This window comes from Amphiprion ocellaris, chromosome 2, assembly GCF_022539595.1.
Source record: "Amphiprion ocellaris isolate individual 3 ecotype Okinawa chromosome 2, ASM2253959v1, whole genome shotgun sequence".
Lineage (NCBI taxonomy): Eukaryota > Metazoa > Chordata > Actinopteri > Pomacentridae > Amphiprion > Amphiprion ocellaris.
In genome coordinates, this window is record NC_072767.1 from 23,066,162 (window position 1) to 23,085,475 (window position 19,314).

The 19,314-nt window shown below is 40.8% G+C and overlaps 1 protein-coding gene across 7 annotated transcripts in view; it reads left to right on the forward strand.

The window, feature by feature from the left end:
• LOC111573959 (cAMP-specific 3',5'-cyclic phosphodiesterase 4C-like) overlaps window positions 1–19,314 on the forward strand; it is a 112,675-nt gene that overhangs the window by 75,788 nt on the left and 17,573 nt on the right. For 5 of the 7 annotated variants that reach the window (XM_023278324.3, XM_035951993.2, XM_035951985.2 and 2 more), the window contains 6 exons: window positions 13,407–13,598; window positions 14,438–14,479; window positions 15,812–15,848; window positions 17,377–17,450; window positions 17,534–17,583; window positions 17,930–18,042. In XM_023278324.3, the coding sequence (XP_023134092.2) occupies window positions 13,407–13,598; window positions 14,438–14,479; window positions 15,812–15,848; window positions 17,377–17,450; window positions 17,534–17,583; window positions 17,930–18,042 (508 nt within the window). The remainder of the gene's footprint in view (window positions 1–13,406; window positions 13,599–14,437; window positions 14,480–15,811; window positions 15,849–17,376; window positions 17,451–17,533; window positions 17,584–17,929; window positions 18,043–19,314) is intronic. The other 2 variants (XM_023278340.3, XM_035951995.2) reach the window with 1 other exon arrangement.

A 19,314-nucleotide genomic window follows, 5' to 3' on the forward strand; every position in this document is an offset into this window, starting at 1 on the left:
TTTTTCTCTTTCTGTCTTGTCTTGTTAGATTTTCTCCCAGTCTCTGAACCCTATCCTGTTCTGTCCTGTTTGAATAATCATTTAGCTGATGAATTTGTGAAAAATGTACATCGTACTTTTCCAGAGCCCAAAGTTACATCATCAACTAACAATCTGTCCAAAACTTTCAAAGATTTTCACTTCACAATAATGCCGAAGTGAAAAAAAACAGCAAGTCCTCCCAATGGAGAAATGAAATGAGTTGTCTAGATAGATATTTTTTTTTCTAGCTGGATTACTCACCTTTTTGTTTCAACTCTAGTTATGTCATAAAAGATTTCAATATTGTATTATCATTATTATTATTATTGAAAATTGCTATCAGGTTTTCTGGTATGAGGATTTGCTGCTTTTCTCTGTTTTGTATTATTGTAAACTGAATTTCTTTGGGTTTTGAACTGTTCATCAGACAAATTGAGCTATTTAAGGCATTTTTCACTATATATTATAGACAAAACAACCAATCAGTTGAGAGAAATGTACAGAAACTGATTTATTTAGGAAAATAATCATCAGTCGCCGCCCTGCATGAAACGGGAAATCCTGTTATTTTGGCTTGATAAATGGCTTAAACAGCTCTTTGATCATCATGAATATGCTGTCGTTCACCTAACTAGTTAACTGATGAATTGTTTCAGTCCTGCTTTGTTGGTTTTGTGCATGAGATGCTGAACCATGTGATTTTTCTATGATCTTTTTTGTATCAGCTTCTTCTCAGCCATTCAATTTACAGGATTCAACTCAAACAGATCTTCTCTCTGATCATCTGTTTCAGGGATGCATTTAACAGCAACAGAGTGACTTAGGATTTTGTTCTCATTGGCCAATCCTACAGGTTACTTTTATCTTTCCCGTATTGTTCTTCTCATCAGTAGACCTGTATCCTCAGTGATGGTGATGAGGACTGAAGTCAGACTCCAAGCAGAGATCATCGATCTCAATTAGAAGTGACTCATCCAGAGTGCTGATCCCTCATCAGTCTTGTAATAGTAATAAACACATTGACATTTATTCAGCAGAAACACAGCATATTTTTTCTCAATGAAACGTCTCCTGTTTCTTCCTCGTTTGGTGCTTTTGTCTGCAACAATAGTGAGTTTGAAATTGTATGTGTAGATTGATAGGGTGCAGTAAATTCTCTGGCGTGATGCCTCTTAAAGGTGATAGCAGAAAGGTTTCAGTTTCTCAGGTCAGACGTGTTTGGTCTTAGCATGTTGGCGACAGTCATGGTGAAATGTCTTGTGTATGTGTAGCCTCGTGCTGCTCTGTAAAACGACATACTCAACACAGTTTCTAGTGTTGCTGCAGAACTTTGCTTGTTTGTATTTTAGGAGGATTTTGCTTCCTGTTTTAAGAGTTAAAACTTGTCTGTTCATGTTGTTATAAAAGGCAGTTAGCGTTCTGTTGCTTTTCAAGTCAGCCTATTGTAATGTTTTTACATAGAGGCCTCTAAAAGCCCATGTTTTTGATTACAGCTTAGAGTCATCAGCGACAGTTTTGTAATCAGAGCCTCAGATTGATCCTTGGTCTCATTTTTGTCAAAGTTGTCTCTTCCCTGTTGGCATATCAACCACACACTGTTTTCTGAATTCTGAAAGTTCAGCCTTTCCTCCAGAATGTAACAATGTTTATCTCCGCATGCAAAAAGTTTCTGAAATTAGTGAATGACTTTTCTCGCTTTAAGTCAACATTAGGAAGCCTAGGAAACAGCTTTAATTAGCCTGATTGGTGGTCTGAGGTTTGGCCACAATGAAATAATCATCTTCAGCCCTGTCCAGTCTAGCTGTATAAAACTGATCTAGAAAGTGGCAAATTCACAGCAAACAATGTCAAACCGTCAAAACAAAATTCAACAAAGTTATTTTCTGCAGCTGTTTCAAAATATAAGGCAGATTTTTTTTTTTTACTGTGCTCCAGCTGCAGGTGATGAGGAACATGTAAAAGCAGGATACCAGCACTGTAAACACACCTGTGTTAATGTGAATGTTTCCTACTGTAGCTGACAGCTGTGGTCAGCTGCTCTTCAGCTGCTCTTTGTAGGGTTTTTTTAAGTTTGGCATATCCAGGGAAATTCTTGTTGAGACACCATCAAAACCACAAAAGAATATTTCTAAAAATACTTAATTTAAATAAATTGTATTTACCATGGCACGATGAGCAGTTAACTGAAAAACCTTTGAAGAATGTTTTATCAACATGTCTGTCTGATTTTTTTGTGGCTCTGGTGAAACATGGTAAGATTGCAGTGACTCTAATGTTCAATTAAAGGTCAGCATCTCAAAAATATCGCCATTCACAAAGTTTCCATGCAGCTATCGACTGACGTTTCATGCTTTCAGTGTACAGCTTGTCCCTCCCAGCAGTTCAGCTAAGAGAGCTGACCTTTGATGGTGTCACAGCAGGTTGTCAGCCGTGTGGGCCTCAGCCCATGTCAACACACCGCGACGTGACGCACAGCTCACTCTACATGAAGTCAAAGGTCGACGCTGCCAGTATGTCGCAACATGATGTAAATATGGAGTCACGTTAGCTCTGTCATGGCACTGAAGTCGTGCTCATCGTGAGTATGAGTCAGCTCTGGGTATCAGCTGACAGTATCAGCAGGCTCATTGTGCTCCTGCAGCTCTTCAGGCTTGACTCATCTGGGATTTCATCCCTCCAACTCCATCACTTCACTTTATACCTGTCACAGGCATCTCTTACCTCATGTAGGACATATGACGATGACAGGTATCTGTAAATTCAGTCATATTCTTCAGTTTCACCGTTTCTCCTCAGCATTGGCATATGACGCACTGTGTTAAAGAGAGGCTGACTAATGCAGTGTGCTATAAGCAGAGTTGGGATTCCCGTTACAGGATTCCTGCCAGTCTTTTTTCCCTTTTCACTGAGCATAGGAAGAATATTGAGCTAAGTTTTCCAAAAATATGGTCACGTTTTGGTTTAAAAAAATTAACAGAATTATAAACACACATTTGGGTTGTTTAGAAAATCCTCCCCTGTCAGTATACTGGTGAATTGAGTGGCCGAAGTGTACTTTATGGCCCTACACAAGCCTTTTTTACTGTCATTTCTCAGTCTTCTTCAGAGGAGGAACTATGGAACTTTGGCTTTGTGGTAATAGATGGTCAAACATAACCTGCTGAAAGATGTTTGGCCCTTCTTAACCTTTGTTCAGCCGTCCACTGACCCTTGCTCAGTGACCTCTGACCTCTTCCCAGACTGTTTTTAGTCTTCTGATGTTGTCCATTTCCAACGTACACTCAGGCATTTGTCGTAATGTGGTGCTCCCAGCAGCTGTTGAATAAAATAAAAAACCTCCAGGTTTCCTGTCTTATTGGATCTTGTCCAATAGACATCTTAGAAATCTTCAGTTTCTTATTACATGTAGATTTTCCTAAAGTGATCCATCACCTGCCCATTTTGAATTAAAGATTATACATAATAGATATGTTTAGAGAATGCAGTTTGGCGTCTTTAATGTGCAGTTTTGTGATGAAGACATTTTGACCCGAGGTGAGGACAGACGGGAAATATTGACGTGACAATGGCTGTTCCCTGGACGTGATCCCAAATCATTTCCAATTCACAGTTGACGCCTCAACCCGCTGCACCGCAGGACGCCTCTGCTCCAGTCCTCGGAGTCATTCCTCTCCGTTTCTACAACAAACACGTCTCAACAGAAATCCCACTGTGTCCACAGGCTTGGCCAGCTGGTTTCTTTTTAGCGAGTTTCATAGCATCCTTTGTGTTCTAGTCTCTCATTTGGTGGAAAAACAGAACTGCAGTGAGGAGAGCGTTGGGCCGGGAATAATTGCAGGCCTGCTAGCTGGTCGATCGGCATTGCAGTGACAGTCATGAAACCACAACTGACGTCAGCAGTCAAGTGTGACTGCGTTTCTGTGACTGTGTGTACTTGTATTGAATATCACTGCTTGAATAGTGGAGTGAGTGCTGACTGACATCTTTGTGACTCCAGGAGTGATGACCAACTCAGGGACAGACAAACACTCAACAAAGAGGCTCTGTTTCGTTATTTTCTCGCAGGATTAGACAATAGTGTGGTTGACGGACTTTTAACCAATGAGGACATAAGGCGTCCACATGCAGCCTGCTCCTGCTCAGTTTGTCACAGGTGAACTCGATCACCTACATAGACTTCAGGGCTCCGCCTACACAGCGGGAGGCCAGGTAGGGAAAACCTGGGGATCCAAGGGGGCTCTTCGCAACTTCAGTTTCTTTTAGAAATAACAAAAACTGCAGCAATATAAAAATAGTGGTTTTTGTGCAAGAATTTGCAGAAGGACTTAATCTTAAAACAATAAATATTAAATATAGATACAGAAAAAATTTAACTCAGGGCCTAGATGTAGAAAATAGTATTGACACTTTTGATGAACAAGTGTTACACCTGATGCTGTTTAGTGTTGTTATTTATGGTAAAATATATATGCAGGATTAGATAATACATGCTAAATATGGGACTGTTCTTATGTCTTGTAATCTTGTAGTATCAGTGCGTCAGCTTAGGGTGCCTGCCAATAATGAAAACAAATTCACCTGACTGCATGGAAATTGTTGCATTTGTTTTACATCTCAGTAGCATGACGCAGGGATTTTTGTGGGGCTCGTCTGAGTCTGCAGTTCATTACATGTAGTGGAAACGCTGGATTTTGTATTGACATTGGGCAGGAAACTGTGTTTACCATGGATCGGTAATGTCATGGCTGATACCCGATGGGCTTGACATGGTTAGCATCTGACGGATGCTACAGGGTGGGCCAACAGTAGGCCTACAGTTGTTTCCCTATTTGTTTCTCGTTTTAGATCTAATTTATCCAAACCATGATTCCAAACCAGTATTCAATATCCCTTATTCAATTATTATTTCTTACAATTTCGGTTTCAATTTTTATGTTTGTTTTTTTTTTAATTTACAGAGATTGTGAACAATGGCAAACAAATTAAATCAAGAGCAACGAAAGTGGATACTAACGCAGTATTGGAAGTGCAAAAAATGCCAAGCAGATGCACACATCATGGCAAGGAGCCTTTAACACTCCCCCACCTTCATGCCAGGCAATTTATCGCATAAGAAATAAATTAGAATGAAAATGTAAAGTTCATACCTACTTTTGGCCAACCCTGTATATCAGCATATGGTGTCCAAAAATGGCAAGCGAATGTGTAGCAAATACATAGAGCTTTTACTAATAGTATTTTCAATTTTTTCCATCTGTTACCTTTTATTCTATTCAGTAACAATCTAACTCTTTGTGATGAGCTGATGATGATAAGTCTGTGATTCTCAGTTCTTGACAAGAAAATTGCACCCAAAAGCAATTAAGACACAAACGGTGGAGAGAACTCAGAGAAAACACTCTTCTCTCAATGTCTCCTTTTTGTCGCGTCCCGTTGATCAGCGATGTGATTGGTTACTCCTGGGTTGCCCTTGGCTAATTAGAAAAGGAAGTGGCAAACTCCTGACTCACCGCTGGACTCAATCACTGTATACTGAAAGGCACCAATTCGTGCCGTATGAACATGATTAGAGGAGCACGCAGCACAGCCTGTTGCTGGGCAAAGACATTGTGTGTTTGTGTTTGTGTGTGTGTGTGTGTGTGCATGTGTGCGTGTCTGTGTGTGTTCATGTCCTGAACCAGCCTGTCCAGTTGCGTACCAGTGTGATGTAGGGTTGTTTGATTTTCAGGTCGATGCTGGAGCCAAATCTAGCTCTCTACTGCTGGGGCTGTAATCACACTCTGCCTGTGTGTGTTGTGTTGTGTTGTGTGGCTCTGGGTGATTCTGGCCCAGTGTGTTATCCCCCTAACCAGTTACTAATGATGTTAATGCCGATCAGCCACTGTATGGATTTCTGCCCGGCTGGATGGACAGAGCTAATCACTGCACATAGACTCCACGATCAATACCCGTCCGGAGGAGTGAATCAACCTCTGAGGCGCCCTGAACTCCAGAAATTAACCACTTCAGCTCCACAGCAGCTGCATTTGGACCCGTTTGTTTAAAAGGCTGGCCTTGTTTTTGTAAGTCGGACTGTGATGACCTACTCTACCTTATTTGACTAAAACATGAACTGTCGCCAGGTTTGAATAAACTCTGAAGACATGAAAATAGATCATTTTCTAGCAATGATCACAAAAAAGTCAGATTTTTAAAGCAAATAGTAACTGTCTGCTTTTAGTGTTTGTGCTTCACAATCTCAGAGTTAATGCAACTTTTTAAAGTCACCAACAATCAGCAGTCATACAAACAGAAATCCAGCAGAGCAGGAATTGTTGTGATGGAAAGGTAGAAGTTTGTGCCTGTACTGTCAGTTGGAAATCGTGACCTGAAGCAAAATTTTAAGTGTTCCAGTTCAGAATCACAATTTCTCAAATGTGATGATCATTGGTTTTTTTCCATTTTATTGAGGTATAAGCTCAACTGCTGTTAAGACAAAACAAAAAAAGGTAAATTGTCCTTTTGGTATACAGGAATCTACTTTTTGTGCTAAATTATTTGCCTATGAATTTTTAAAAAAAAATACTGTAAGATTGATGGATAATAAAAATTATACTTTGATATGAGTGTGATAGAGACTTTTAAATCCGAAGTTCAATAGTTTCCTTTATTTTTTTCAGCTATGTCAAAGTGTTGGGATTCATTTGACAGGATGAGGCGTTAGAATGAAAATAGAAAACTGTAATAATACAGATATAGTACACACACAAAAGTTGTGACAAACTTTTCTCCAGTATTTATAATGTCATGTACAAATCTCAGTGTCAGATACAGATTAATACCTTTACATTTTAGATGCTACCGGATTTTCTCGCTTTCTTTCTTCCTTTGTCTCTTGTGACAGCAAATCACAACAGAGTTCTGCTGTTTTCAAAGGCAAGAGTCCTTCCTCTGCCTGTAGGTCAGAGGTGACACAGAAAAATAATAAACACAGCAGCTGGCTTGACTTGCTGCAACCTTCTCCTCCCACTGGCTATATTTAGAGAGACATGAGCTGCTCTGAGATCAGTTGTTGATGTTGGACACATAGTGCTTGCTTTGTTTGGACAGCGATCCATAGTGGCTGATCAGGTGAATGGAAGGAGCAGCTGGCTCTTGGTGGAGGCTCCAGTGCAGTTGTATAGATGTAGGAGTAGATGTAGCAGCTTTGTGAGGGTACTCCCAAAGATGGTGCTGCTGTGTATGTGTGACGAGATGCAGTCAAGAGTTCTGTCACTGCGTTTATAAAAAGCAAAGACCACTGCCTTTCCATTTGAGATAGGCTTCTTGTGCAGTGATACACTGCTTCCAGCACTCCTGCCACACTTGGATCGCTCCCAGGAGGTCCCGTTCTGTAAGTGTGTCAACTACCTTCTGTGATATAGTCTGGATCTCCTCCACTGTGTCAAAACGATGACCCTTTAACTGGAATTTTATTTTGAGAAAGGGGAAGGAGATGCAGGGAGCAAAATCAAGCAAGCAAGGCGGGTGGGGAGCAACGCTTGTGGTATTGTGGCCAAAAAACCCATGAGCAACGACATAATCGGAAATCAATTGGAGCAGCCACATGCCAGCACGCATCAGTTCGGGTCATTTGCGTCAAATGTTTTACCTCAGATGCCTCACAACGTCATAATAGAACATACCATTGACAGTCTGTCCCTGAGAGTCTGCTCCACAGCTATAGTGTCTATAGCTGTTTAAAATAACTATCAAGTCTTGCTGGAAAGCCACAGGGTTTTATCAAAATCAGGAATGTCCAATATTCACTGTTATTTTATTATTGATTCATTATTCTTGATTGATAGATTAGTCGTGTGGTCAATGATACTTCAGAAAACAGTACAAATATTCATCACAGGTAATTGTCATAAATTGTCTTGTTTTTGTAACTACTCTAAAAGTTTGAAACTCGAAGATATTGCATTTACAGCAGAGATATCACATTTTAGAAGCTGGAACTTTAAAAATATCACTAAAATGACTTCAGCATTGTTGATCAGTTTTCTGATTTGCTGATTGTTGCTGCTCCAGTCACTTTGATATGCCTTTAATCCTTTGGTCTAGTGTGACCATGTCATGCTATGGATATTTAAGTTCATGGACAGATATGTTACCAATGTGTATTTATTGGATTTGATGTTAGGAAAAACATATTTCATCAGCACACTGACTGCTGTCAGTGAATGAGCAGGTTTATCATGAAGCAGAAAGATTCATCATCAGACTTTATAATCAGTACAGAACCAACAGAACTAAGGAGCCTCATGTCTTTCCTAACAAAGCACAGATCTGAGTCTACTCGAATAATCTTGCTGCTTGTTCTTCTGCCCTGCTGCCCAACTTCTCTTCTCACTGTGCTGTCATGATGACATCCACACACACACACACACACACAGACATCCACACAGTGTACAAACCACACACAGCGACAGTGAAAGGAAAGCTCTGTTTGGCAGAGTGCTGCATGAGGGGGAAGCAGCCTGTTTTTCTGCTGCTTTCAGATCTACTGTACAATAGGCTTGAGGTGTAAAACAAACAAACCCTCCCTACTGCCTGAACTCACACACACACTCACGCGCACACGCACACACGCACACACGCACACATAGATGTTATTTAAATCTTTGTGAGGACACTCATTCACAAAATATACCCCAAATCATAACCATCAAAGTTAAACGGCTAACTCTACCCTCGTCCTTACTTCTAATCTGAACCTTTAAGCCAACTCTGAACCCTCAGTCAACCCTCTGAAGTTTTTCTTGCAGGCCACAATGTCCTCACAGTGATGGTTTGGACCTAAAACACACACTCATACACATTTATAAACCATTCCCTGGTGCGTTTTCCTGCTCTCCTCCTCACCTCTTGCCTCCTTCCTGGTGTCATGTTTGAGGCCCCGCGGCTAATTCCCACGCTACGAGGAAAGAAAACAGGAGGGCGCATGTGTGTCTATGTGTGTGTTTTGACCTTTTACCCCAGCCCTGTGTCATCCTCCCATCAAATAACAACATCTGGCCTTGACGATTGTTTTCTGCATCACTCTCACATACGTAACAGAAAGTTCCTTTAAATCCCTGGGGCCTGGTTCCCATGAGCGCATCACAAGCACACATGCACCGACAACAACTGGAACTGGTCCTGCTTGGCATTTCCCAGGCTGAGGACTGGATTTTTACTGCAGTTACAGAAAATTACTAAATAAGAAGGATCATATAAGGTACTGTCAGTGAATGAAGATGTTTCAGGTCGTGACCTGACATCAGAGTAACTCTCATGACATCAACAGCGTTGCTCGTTTGACAGCATGTTCAGTGAAGCGTATCATTACTACTGTGACATTTTTCTGTTTTAAGATGCAGTGTGTAGAAAAGTTTATTGTGGCTAATGAACCTAAAAGTTACTTTTGTAAGCTTTTTTTCCCTAATTAAATATTTTTTGAGGTGAAAACCATTTGTCAGAATTTTCTGAACTCCAAGTAGATTCTTCCAGTTGTATGTGAAGACGTTAGAAAATATTTTACACAGTTGCTCAAAAAAAAAAATTGTTAAGTGATGATTTCATTATCAAAATAGTTGGTGATGAATTTTCTATCAGTTGACTAATTGATTTTACACAACCACTTTTTAACTACAGCATTTTTCTTTTTAATTTAAAGAAAGATTCCTCCTCTTCGATGGGGTGAAGATAAGCAAAGTAAACATCCTGGGAACTCAGGGAGAGGTTTTGGGATGTGTGTGAGAGATTGTGTGAGAAAATTTTTTTAAAAACAGACTTAAAGAGAGAAAAGGGAGCTGTAATGTACGTCAGAGAAACGGAGAACAATGCTGAAGGCAGGAGACAGACCAAGGTCAACTTGTTATGTCAGGCTGCAGCTGAACAAGACGCCGGCTCGCCTGCCTGTCTGTTTAAAGGGAGGATGCTTGTTGCAGAACCAGTGGCTGTGGTTGTTGCAGTAAAAAGACTAATTTAACAGTAAAAGTTTCATTTGAGCGACTGATTGTAGCAGTCGTTAGGGAAATGTTGGGGCATTTTTTCTGCAGTTTCTGCACCTCTTTGTGATTGGCAAGAACATTTTCAAACATAGTACTTTAATATTATTTCTGCATTTAAAAAATAGATTGGTTTGGCTACACTTTTAGTGCAATTTAAGCTCTTTATAACAGCATTTGTAATTTCTATCTGTTCAGTTCTAAATCTTCTAAATTTGCTTTGCAACTTGCAAAGGTATCATATCATCATTATTAGTCAAATACCACTCACTCTGTTTTATTGGAAACAGTAAATAAATTCACATAGTAATATTTGTGTTGTTGTTTTTGTTTTGTTTTTACAGGAAAATATTTTATATTTATGGCACTTGCTGGTTTACATCCCAAATACAGTGGGGGGAAAGTGGCACAATTACAGCATTGATAAAATATTTTTTTAAAGAGCTCACTTGAAACCAGATATCGTGAAGACAGATCAGTATGCAACATACAAAGACAATTTGGGCAGAACCTTATGATTATTTAATTTCAACAAATATTTATGTGCTGTACATGCACAGAAAGGGTTGTGACGGTTGCTGCAGTACCTGATATTCCTCAGTAGTGGGAGCTGCCTCCCTGTCAGATGCTGTTGACTCTGGGATTAATTCCATCAACTATCAGCAGGCCGTGGTGAACTGCAGCTGCTGAAATAGTGACTGGAGTCAGTGGGGTGCAAAATATATTAAATCTGTGAAAATCAACATATTCTGCATATAAATTACTACGTGTCTCCTATTAGTGCTATTACCGGCATTACTTTATCTGTTTGTAGTCATGCTCGTGAATTCATTGTTGCAGCCTTGAGCAGCGGTACAAATTCAGTATATTGAGTTGATGCTCGATGAATTATCTGTGTAATGCAGCCTGTTTCTGATGTGAGGGAGACTTGGATGTGAACACACAGCTAAGGCCTGTAAATTAATTCTTTAATTGCCAGAAAAAAAACCTGCCATACATCTGGATTACAGTGGAAAGATTTAGTTTCATATGATCTAAACGCACTCATGAGAGGAAAATCTGAAGAACGCTCGGGATACAAAAGAAAAATAAGTTTCAATTTTACTGGAGAGAGTATAAAAAACTACACACATGGTAGACTCATATACATTTAAACTTTGCGATTCTGAATCTGAGAGACAATTTAAATCCACAGCTGACAACGTTTGCAGCTCCCACTGTGATACGTGATCCTCTGATTTGCTTTGACCGTGTTCAGTCTTGGCATCGGCGATGTTTGCTGTCAAAGTGTCCTTGAGTAACATGCTTCATACCTGCTCACTGAGGGATTCAGCTGAATAGAAGATAAGAAAGAAAATATGGGCCATGAATATATATGAGCATTTAGGAATGGAGTGGAACAGACCTGCGTTTCTACCAGGAGCCACCTAGTGGAATTTAAAATAGAACATTTCATAAATGTATTCAGGTGGAGGGGGAGAATTCATCTGCACCCTGTCATGGGTGGGGGAGGGAGGGCATCTACGTAAGCACCGTCACAAGTCTCCCAGTTCCCTTCTTTCCTGTCAGCCAGATCTATTTATAGCCTCTGACGTCACTGCTCTCCTCTGATGGAGCCTCGTCACGGCCGACTACACAGAGCTGGGGGGGGTGGATGGGGGAGGTAGAGGGAGGTTGAGTGAGGTACGGTGGTGGTGGTGGTGGTGGTGGTGGTGGGGGGGGGTCATCACTGAGGTAAGCCCTGCAGCCGCAGCCCTGCCTCCCTCCGCCATGTCTCACCAATCAGGTGCGAGGTGCTGAGCGCATCACTGTGCTGGATGCAGCCTTCCTGGCCACCCTCCTCCTCCTCTTCGTCCTCGTCTCTCTCTGTGCTTCTGTGAATTGGGCCTGTTTCATTCAGCATCGATTGCATAATAGCCATCCTTCATTTATCAGACGCTATTATTGCTGCAGCGCTGGAGGCAGGCTAAAAATAGACACACAGGCAACCTTCCACTGCTGGGTCAGTGCTCTGTTTTCTATTGTTATGACCAGGGAAGGAGGACGAGGAGGGGGGATGTCATGAATGAATCTAATTGATTAAGACGCACATTAAATTTGTTAATATTGCCCCTGAAGTGTCCATGTAATAGTGCTTTAAAATCTCATCTCAGCCATGAAAGATCTGTTCTTCATGAGCTAATAATGTAGAAGATTTCTCTGAGAAATGAGGTCAAAAAAGAACCAAAGGGAGGCTGGTTTCAGTCTTTTAAAACAGACATGAACTGTGTGAGTCGGTATGTCCTTGAGCAAGGCACAGTTTACTGAGGGAATATGGAGCATGATGAGCTGGAAATAGTGCAGAGATCAACAGAGAATAATAATTTTCCAAGTTGATAAGCTTTAACCCTCAGCCGCTCTCCCTGTGGGCTCAGACAAAACTCAAAGTCAAGTTCTCCTCCATTCCCTTTATGCTTGTCGTGGTTTCAGCGCCTCGCTCTTTTGTGGTTGCACTGTGTAATATGAAAAAGAGAAAGTGAATCTGTTGAGGGATTGTTTGCATTGCAGAGCCCTGCAGCTCAGTAGCCTGCAGTCTGACCTCATCTCGATTGGAAGGGTTTCGGAGAGATTCAGTCAAGGCTGAGTGTAGCTGTGATGCTGACAGAAGCTGGGCTCAATCAAAGTGTCACAGACACAGATTTTAAGATATGCAATGGAATTTAAAAATAAAATCAATTTCAACTCTGTGACATAATGTCAATGTCCCTTTGTTCTGTTGTGTTTTAGCTGCTGTGATGACTGACGGGGGTTTGGGGGGGGTGGGTTCATGGGTAGCAGCTGTACTGACGTAACATGTCTGGGTTGACGTCATGCAGAGATAGTGAAGGGAACGATGTGTGTGCATCAGCGTTTGATTGCGAAAGCCACTGATCACAAGGTTACCTGTTTACAGTCTGCGGAGAAAATCAGGATGATGATGATGATGACGTTTTTTTACTCAGCCACCAAGTTGAAGTTTTGTGCTTTTCATCATTGTAATTATTGAAACAGTCACATGAATCTTCTATGTGTGTCTTTTAGTAATTTTATCTTCCTCATGTCTGCTGTTAAACACTTCAATGTGATCGTTTGGAAATTGATTTTCAGCTCCACCCATTCAGAAGATGTTTATCCATATTTCTCTGCCTTTTCTCATCTTTTTGTCAGACGTCTCTTGTCTGTTTCTATTTGTATATCTTCAGCAGCTGCAGGAGGTGTTTCTTGTAACAAAACTATCCTGGCATACTTGGTATTATTGATAACAGATTGTAGAAATCAAATGAGGAAGACAGAAATGGAATGGCAGGTCAGTCTGCAGTATGTGCTTACTTTTTCTCCTTTCTTTCTCCATAGTTTTGATGTGGAGAATGGCCTGTCGGTGGGTCGCAGTCCACTGGACTCTCAGACTAGCCCCGGCTCTGGTCTGGTTCTTCAGGCCAACTTCCCCCACAGTCAGCGCCGCGAGTCCTTCCTCTACCGCTCCGACTCAGACTTCGACCTTTCGCCCAAAGCCATGTCCCGCAACTCGTCCACTGCCAGCGACCTGTGAGTATTTAAAGATGCTTTCTGTATTATTTCTGCAAGGCAACCTGTGCGGTTGGGATGCTGGATTTGGGGGGAATTTTTTGGAATTGTTTCACAGTATAAAAAAATAGAGAACAGCTAGACTGATAACAGTGAGATATGAATAGAATTTGACAAATGTGTATTAACACATTAAGATTCTGGATCAAAACAAATTAAATTGTCTCTGAGTTTCCCATGTCACTCATCAATAATAAGCCTGCATAGTGAAATATGACTATTTATAATCACAGATGAAAATGAAATTAAACAAAATCTATTGTTGTTGAGCCAAATTCAATTAAAGTATATAGGAGGATTTCTGTTTCCCCAAAATGTGATGTAAGTTTTAAACATGTTAAAACTATTTGGAGCTCTAAACTGAGAGTGTTTTGTTGACATGTCATGCTTCAGTTTGATCATATTTACCGAATTTTTAGCATCAGATCACATGGACTGTGTCACTACTGCTAAAGTAGAGTTCTGGGGAAACTCTGGAATTTAATGTCATCGTAAATATTTTTTGGAACCACATTCAAGGTCCTATTTACACTGCTAAGAATCTGGCTATAAAGAGGCTTTTGCAGCACAGTGAGAGTTTTTAAGTGTAAACAGCAGATCAGCCAGTCTCAGTTGTTTCATAGTTCTACCTCTGAGTCGTCCAGCCAGTGAAAACCTGGTCTTAGCTCTCAGTTAGTTTGGCTTCCAGTTTCTGTCTGTTTATACAGCTAAAGATTTCTCTGTGCAGCTAGCAGTCTGTTTGAAGCCCGAGTGTAAATGGGGCCTCAACCACCAATAGCTGTCGCTCCTTTGTTTTGAAGGGAGGAGGGATTGAATCATTGCGAAGTCAGTTGGCTACCTCGGTGAGACAAAGTGTGACGATTGCTGTGATTTTTCTGTCTCTACCTTTGGGCTGTGCCGTGCTGTCATGAGTCACCAAACCCACCCTGAAGCTTAGACGTCACCTTTTCCCGAACATGACCTGAATGCTCAACTTCAGAAGCATCACCAGTGCAAAGTTTCTGAAACAGTCTCAGCAAGCATTTGACAGATCTGCTGTCACCCCTTTTTCATTTGCCTATTTGATTATTTCCATTAGAATGACTTTTTGTTTTGTCGGTCTTGATTTTACCAAACAATAGAGTCTCTTCAGTGATGACTTTCTCTATCATATGATTGTCATTTGGAGTCAAATGTTTGCTGAACAGTGATGTGCAGGCTGACTTTGTACTTTCCACTGGCAGCATGGTTTTTCCTTGATGTCTGAAGGTGTCTGAGGTGCATGCTGTGACCCCAAACCTTCCACAGAGCTCCACTTTTTCAAAGCGTCGCTCTCCCAGCACCCAGAGCATGAACACTGCCCCCCATCTGCACATAGTTCTGGTCATACAAACGCAACTTGGAGGCCTTCAGTGATTGTTGTTCCTTATAAGAACACGGGTCTGATTCTGTGTTATCACGGCTACGTTTGTCGCCACTCAATAAAGTCTGTTAGCTCCTAATGCTACAGTGCAGTTTAACTGATTGCTTGGATTCATCTGCCTTTTTTTACAATGTTGTTAGACAGCTGGTATAATTACAGTGAACAGTTTTACTAATAAAGAGACTTCTTCATACAGTTCACATTTAGGTCAGAGAACTTAATCAGTGAGTAAAACTTTAGAATTTATGTTTTTACTTCTAATGAACAAGAATCGCATTTAAAAAGATGGAAAAGATTGTAAAAGTGTAAAAATGAAAGTTTGGGGGGAAGGTTTATGCAAATTTCTACACATTAAATTAAACTTCAGTCCTTGCATGCAATTAAAAAAGCATTTCTTGGTTTGTAACCAGTTCTGACCTATCTGACATTATACTATTCCTTTTTCATCCAGCTCTCTTTTGCCACATGGTCATAAACAAATGTTATCTGAGGTTTAACACCTGTTTGTGCACATTTGCCTCCAAAATGTGTTTGTGTAACTAGTTCAATCTGCTGTCCACTCCATTTATCCAGCGTGATATTCAGACCAAGCAGAGTGTCAGCCAACTGCAGCATTCCTGCACAGTCAAATATCCCAATGACAACAGCCTCAGCGTTGTCATTCTTTATGTGTTTGTCTTTTTAGATGTTGGAATCACACGATATGTCCTCTGCTAGCTTCTCCCTTCTCACGTGACTTTTCCACTTGACGTTTGTTCTTTGGTTTTTGCAGGCATGGAGAAGACATGATAGTGACTCCATTCGCACAGGTTAGTCGCATTTACACTCTGTGTTGTTGCTCTTTCTGCAAGAATTTCTGAAATTTACTAGCCACCTTCATTCAAGTCGACAAATCAAAAACAAAATACAGAATCCCAGCTGAGTGGCTATTTGCCAGCACTGATTTGGCGCCAAATGAAAACCTGTACAGCAACAGCCCAAAAACTGGATTTAGCATTAGAGACAGTTTCTTTAACATAGTTTCACCAATTTGGTAGAAGCACTGTTTGTATAAATACTAATTTGTGAAATAAATTGATGTGATTAAATGCATTTATTTGTTTGTTCTGGTCGGAAAGATAATAAGGTACATATCATGAAGCCCTGCATAAAAAAATCGATGAAGACTACATGTTTTGGAGTTCGTAGTGAAAACAAGTCTGCCTCCACAGAGTGTATTGATTATTGAATTATAATAGGAGACGTGTTTTACATAAGTATTGACTGTATGTCAACTTTATTTATATTGTAATATCCAAGGCACAGCTATGGCAAATTGAGGAAAACAACATGGATTTCAATAAAGGCATTAATTGCTGTTTGTCCATTGAAGATTAATGAACAATGCAATCATACAAGTTTTCATGTTGCCAGAAAATGGCAGAGCCAGATTTGTCACCTGAAATGTGACTTGTTGTTCTTTACTGTATTTAATCTGCATGCATTTAGCAAGATGTTTTCATTACTGAGCACTGTGTATCTAAATGGACAGCTTCCATTCAAACTAAAACAGTGCAGTTGTAGATGTTGGCCTGTACAGATAATCTACGAGGCGTCTCGACTGTCCTTTCTCACTAGTTTGAAAAATAAGAGATGGTTCATGTTTCACAGAAAACACCCACACATTCTCCTTGTGCTGAACAGCTTGTTCTGAGTCTTTATGTTTGTCTGTGTGTGTGTGTGTGTGTGTGTGTGTGTGTGTGTGTGTGTGTGTGTGTGTGTGTGTGTGTGTGTGTGTGTGTGTGTGTGTGTGTGTGTGTGTGTCGGCAATCAACACAACCTGCGTACATGCCATATTCTCAAACTAATATCCAATATTTACTTTTGGCCTACCTGCAGTCGGATATCAAGCTAAATTTTTACCTGAATCATTTTTAGATATCAGGCAGCACAGCTTTGACCCACACTCATTTATTAGCAAAAAGATCTATTTTAGTCGTAATATGTGTGTCACACCTCTAACTGTTGCAAAACAAGCTGACGGGTGAATCCAACCTCAGAACAAGAACACACGTCAACTCCGTGGGATTTTGAAACTCAAGAGCTTAACATGGCTGCTCTTTTAGAGCAGATTTTTGGAAATTAGTAGCACTCAAGTGACATTAGGGTCATAAAGCCATGTTGGCAGCTACATGCTGTCTCTGTGATTTGTAGAGTAGAGTTTGTAAACCACTTAGATTACATGAATGTGATTCTACACTACACTGGGTTCTTCATTGTCCTGGTATTTAGGGATGCATGTGTCTGGTGTCTCCAACTAACCTTATTCATGCTTCTCCTCTCGTTTTCCCTTTATAGGTTCTTGCCAGTCTGCGAACAGTGAGAAGTAACTTCGCTGTTCTGACACATCTGCAAGATCGTGTGGGAAATAAGTAAGATCAAGAAAGCAGACTGGATGACTAACCGCTTCCTGTGTTTATTATAATTCATCTGTTTCATCTGTTTCTTGTTTCAGGAGGCCATCGAGCAGCAACCAGCCGTCCATGTGTAAGCCATGTGTTGCAGGTCAGTGTTAATATTCCTGTACAGTGGAACAATGTGAGGTTAATATGCAAATGATTTCATGCTTTTATCTTTTTATTGAAAGGGTTGCTTTGTTTTGACCCATTGGAAAATATGAGTAATGTGTTTCTCAGTTGTTGATTTTAATGCATGAAAATATAAACTTGGTGTTAAACACACAACTTTTAATAGCTCCATTTTGAACTCATTTCAAACAGGATGGACACAACAAGAAACGACACGCAGGAGTTTTTTTAAGAGCAACACCAGAGCTTTGTATCGCCTCACGCATTCAGATGTTTTCATAATAGTTATTTTTCTGACCTGCAGCATGTGTTTGTCCTTTCAGAGGAGCCCTACCAGAAGCTGGCAGTGGAGACCCTGGAAGAACTGGACTGGTGTCTGGACCAGCTGGAGACGCTGCAAACGAGACACTCAGTCAGTGAGATGGCATCCAATAAGGTGAGGTGACATCCAACTCAGCTTCATATAGAATCTGCCCACTCAACAGAAGTTGAAATTGCAGTGAACCTGTAGCTATGTCCAAACACTTCATTACTGGTCTTTAGCGCTGTATATCAGCTGTTTGTCTTACCTAAAAACAAAAGCCAAATGTTTGTGCATCCTGGTCTACTTATGTATCAACTGTAGACACCAAAAGTTTGAAGGTCGCATTTTGTGCCCCTTTTGAACAAATTGATGAAAGTATCACGTATCCCTAGAATGAATCTTCCAATTTTTCAGCTCAAAATACCACAAAAATTACACTGTTCTAAACAGGCTGTTTCAGCTTGAAATGCAGCTGAGCTGTTGCAGTCCACGTCCACTTCAGGAAGAAGACTCTCACTGCATTTATGATTGACAACACAGAACAAAACTGTTGACCGCAAGGCAGCTGACATTAACGTAAATACATGTGTAAGACCAGGACTTCCTATGGCTTATACCTTGTTTCTGAGTGATTATTTTACATCAGGGGCAGTGGTGGCGCAATGGTCAAGTTTCTGGACTACAGATCAGAAGGTCAGAGGTTAAGAGCAAGGCCCTTAACCCTTCCTGCTCCAGGGGCGCTGTACTATGGCTGACCCTGCACTCTGACCCCAACTGGGATATGTGAAAAACAACACTTCACAGTGCTGTAAAAATGTATTTGTGACAAATAAAGGCTTCTTCTTCTACATAGAATTGGCTGTGAGGTGACTGCTGATTTAGCGGCTGCACTTCTCTCAGTATTTCAAACTGACCTGTGGTCATTCAATCAAAGCTAATGGCAACGTTAGCCATATTAGCTGCACAACGTGCTGACACTAAGGACTTTCCCACTGGTGACATTGCCATTAACAATAAAAGCAGTCTGCTGGATCTTCAGTTCCTCAGCTGCTGGGAGTTCACGGAGACTGTTGTGTTCACTTTTGCAGCCAGCAGCAGAACATTTGGTGAGCTTTGGTTGTGGCTGAGACAATTTATAGTTAGCAGAAGCAGCTCTAGAGAGTAAATAAACCTAGTAGACTGAGAAGCAGCTGCTCTTTATGAATGGCTCATCCTGTAAGCAGCAGGCAGTGAGAAGGAAGGCCTATTCAAAATTTTAGCTGGATGACTACTGGTTTCCTAGTTGAAACGTGGCTCAGCAAAGTTCTCACTGGCTCTTAACGTTTGGAGCCTATTATGTCGCAGAGGGACTAAAGGGATGTCAGAAATAATTTTCTGCATATCTTAGCTTTTATTTCACACCTC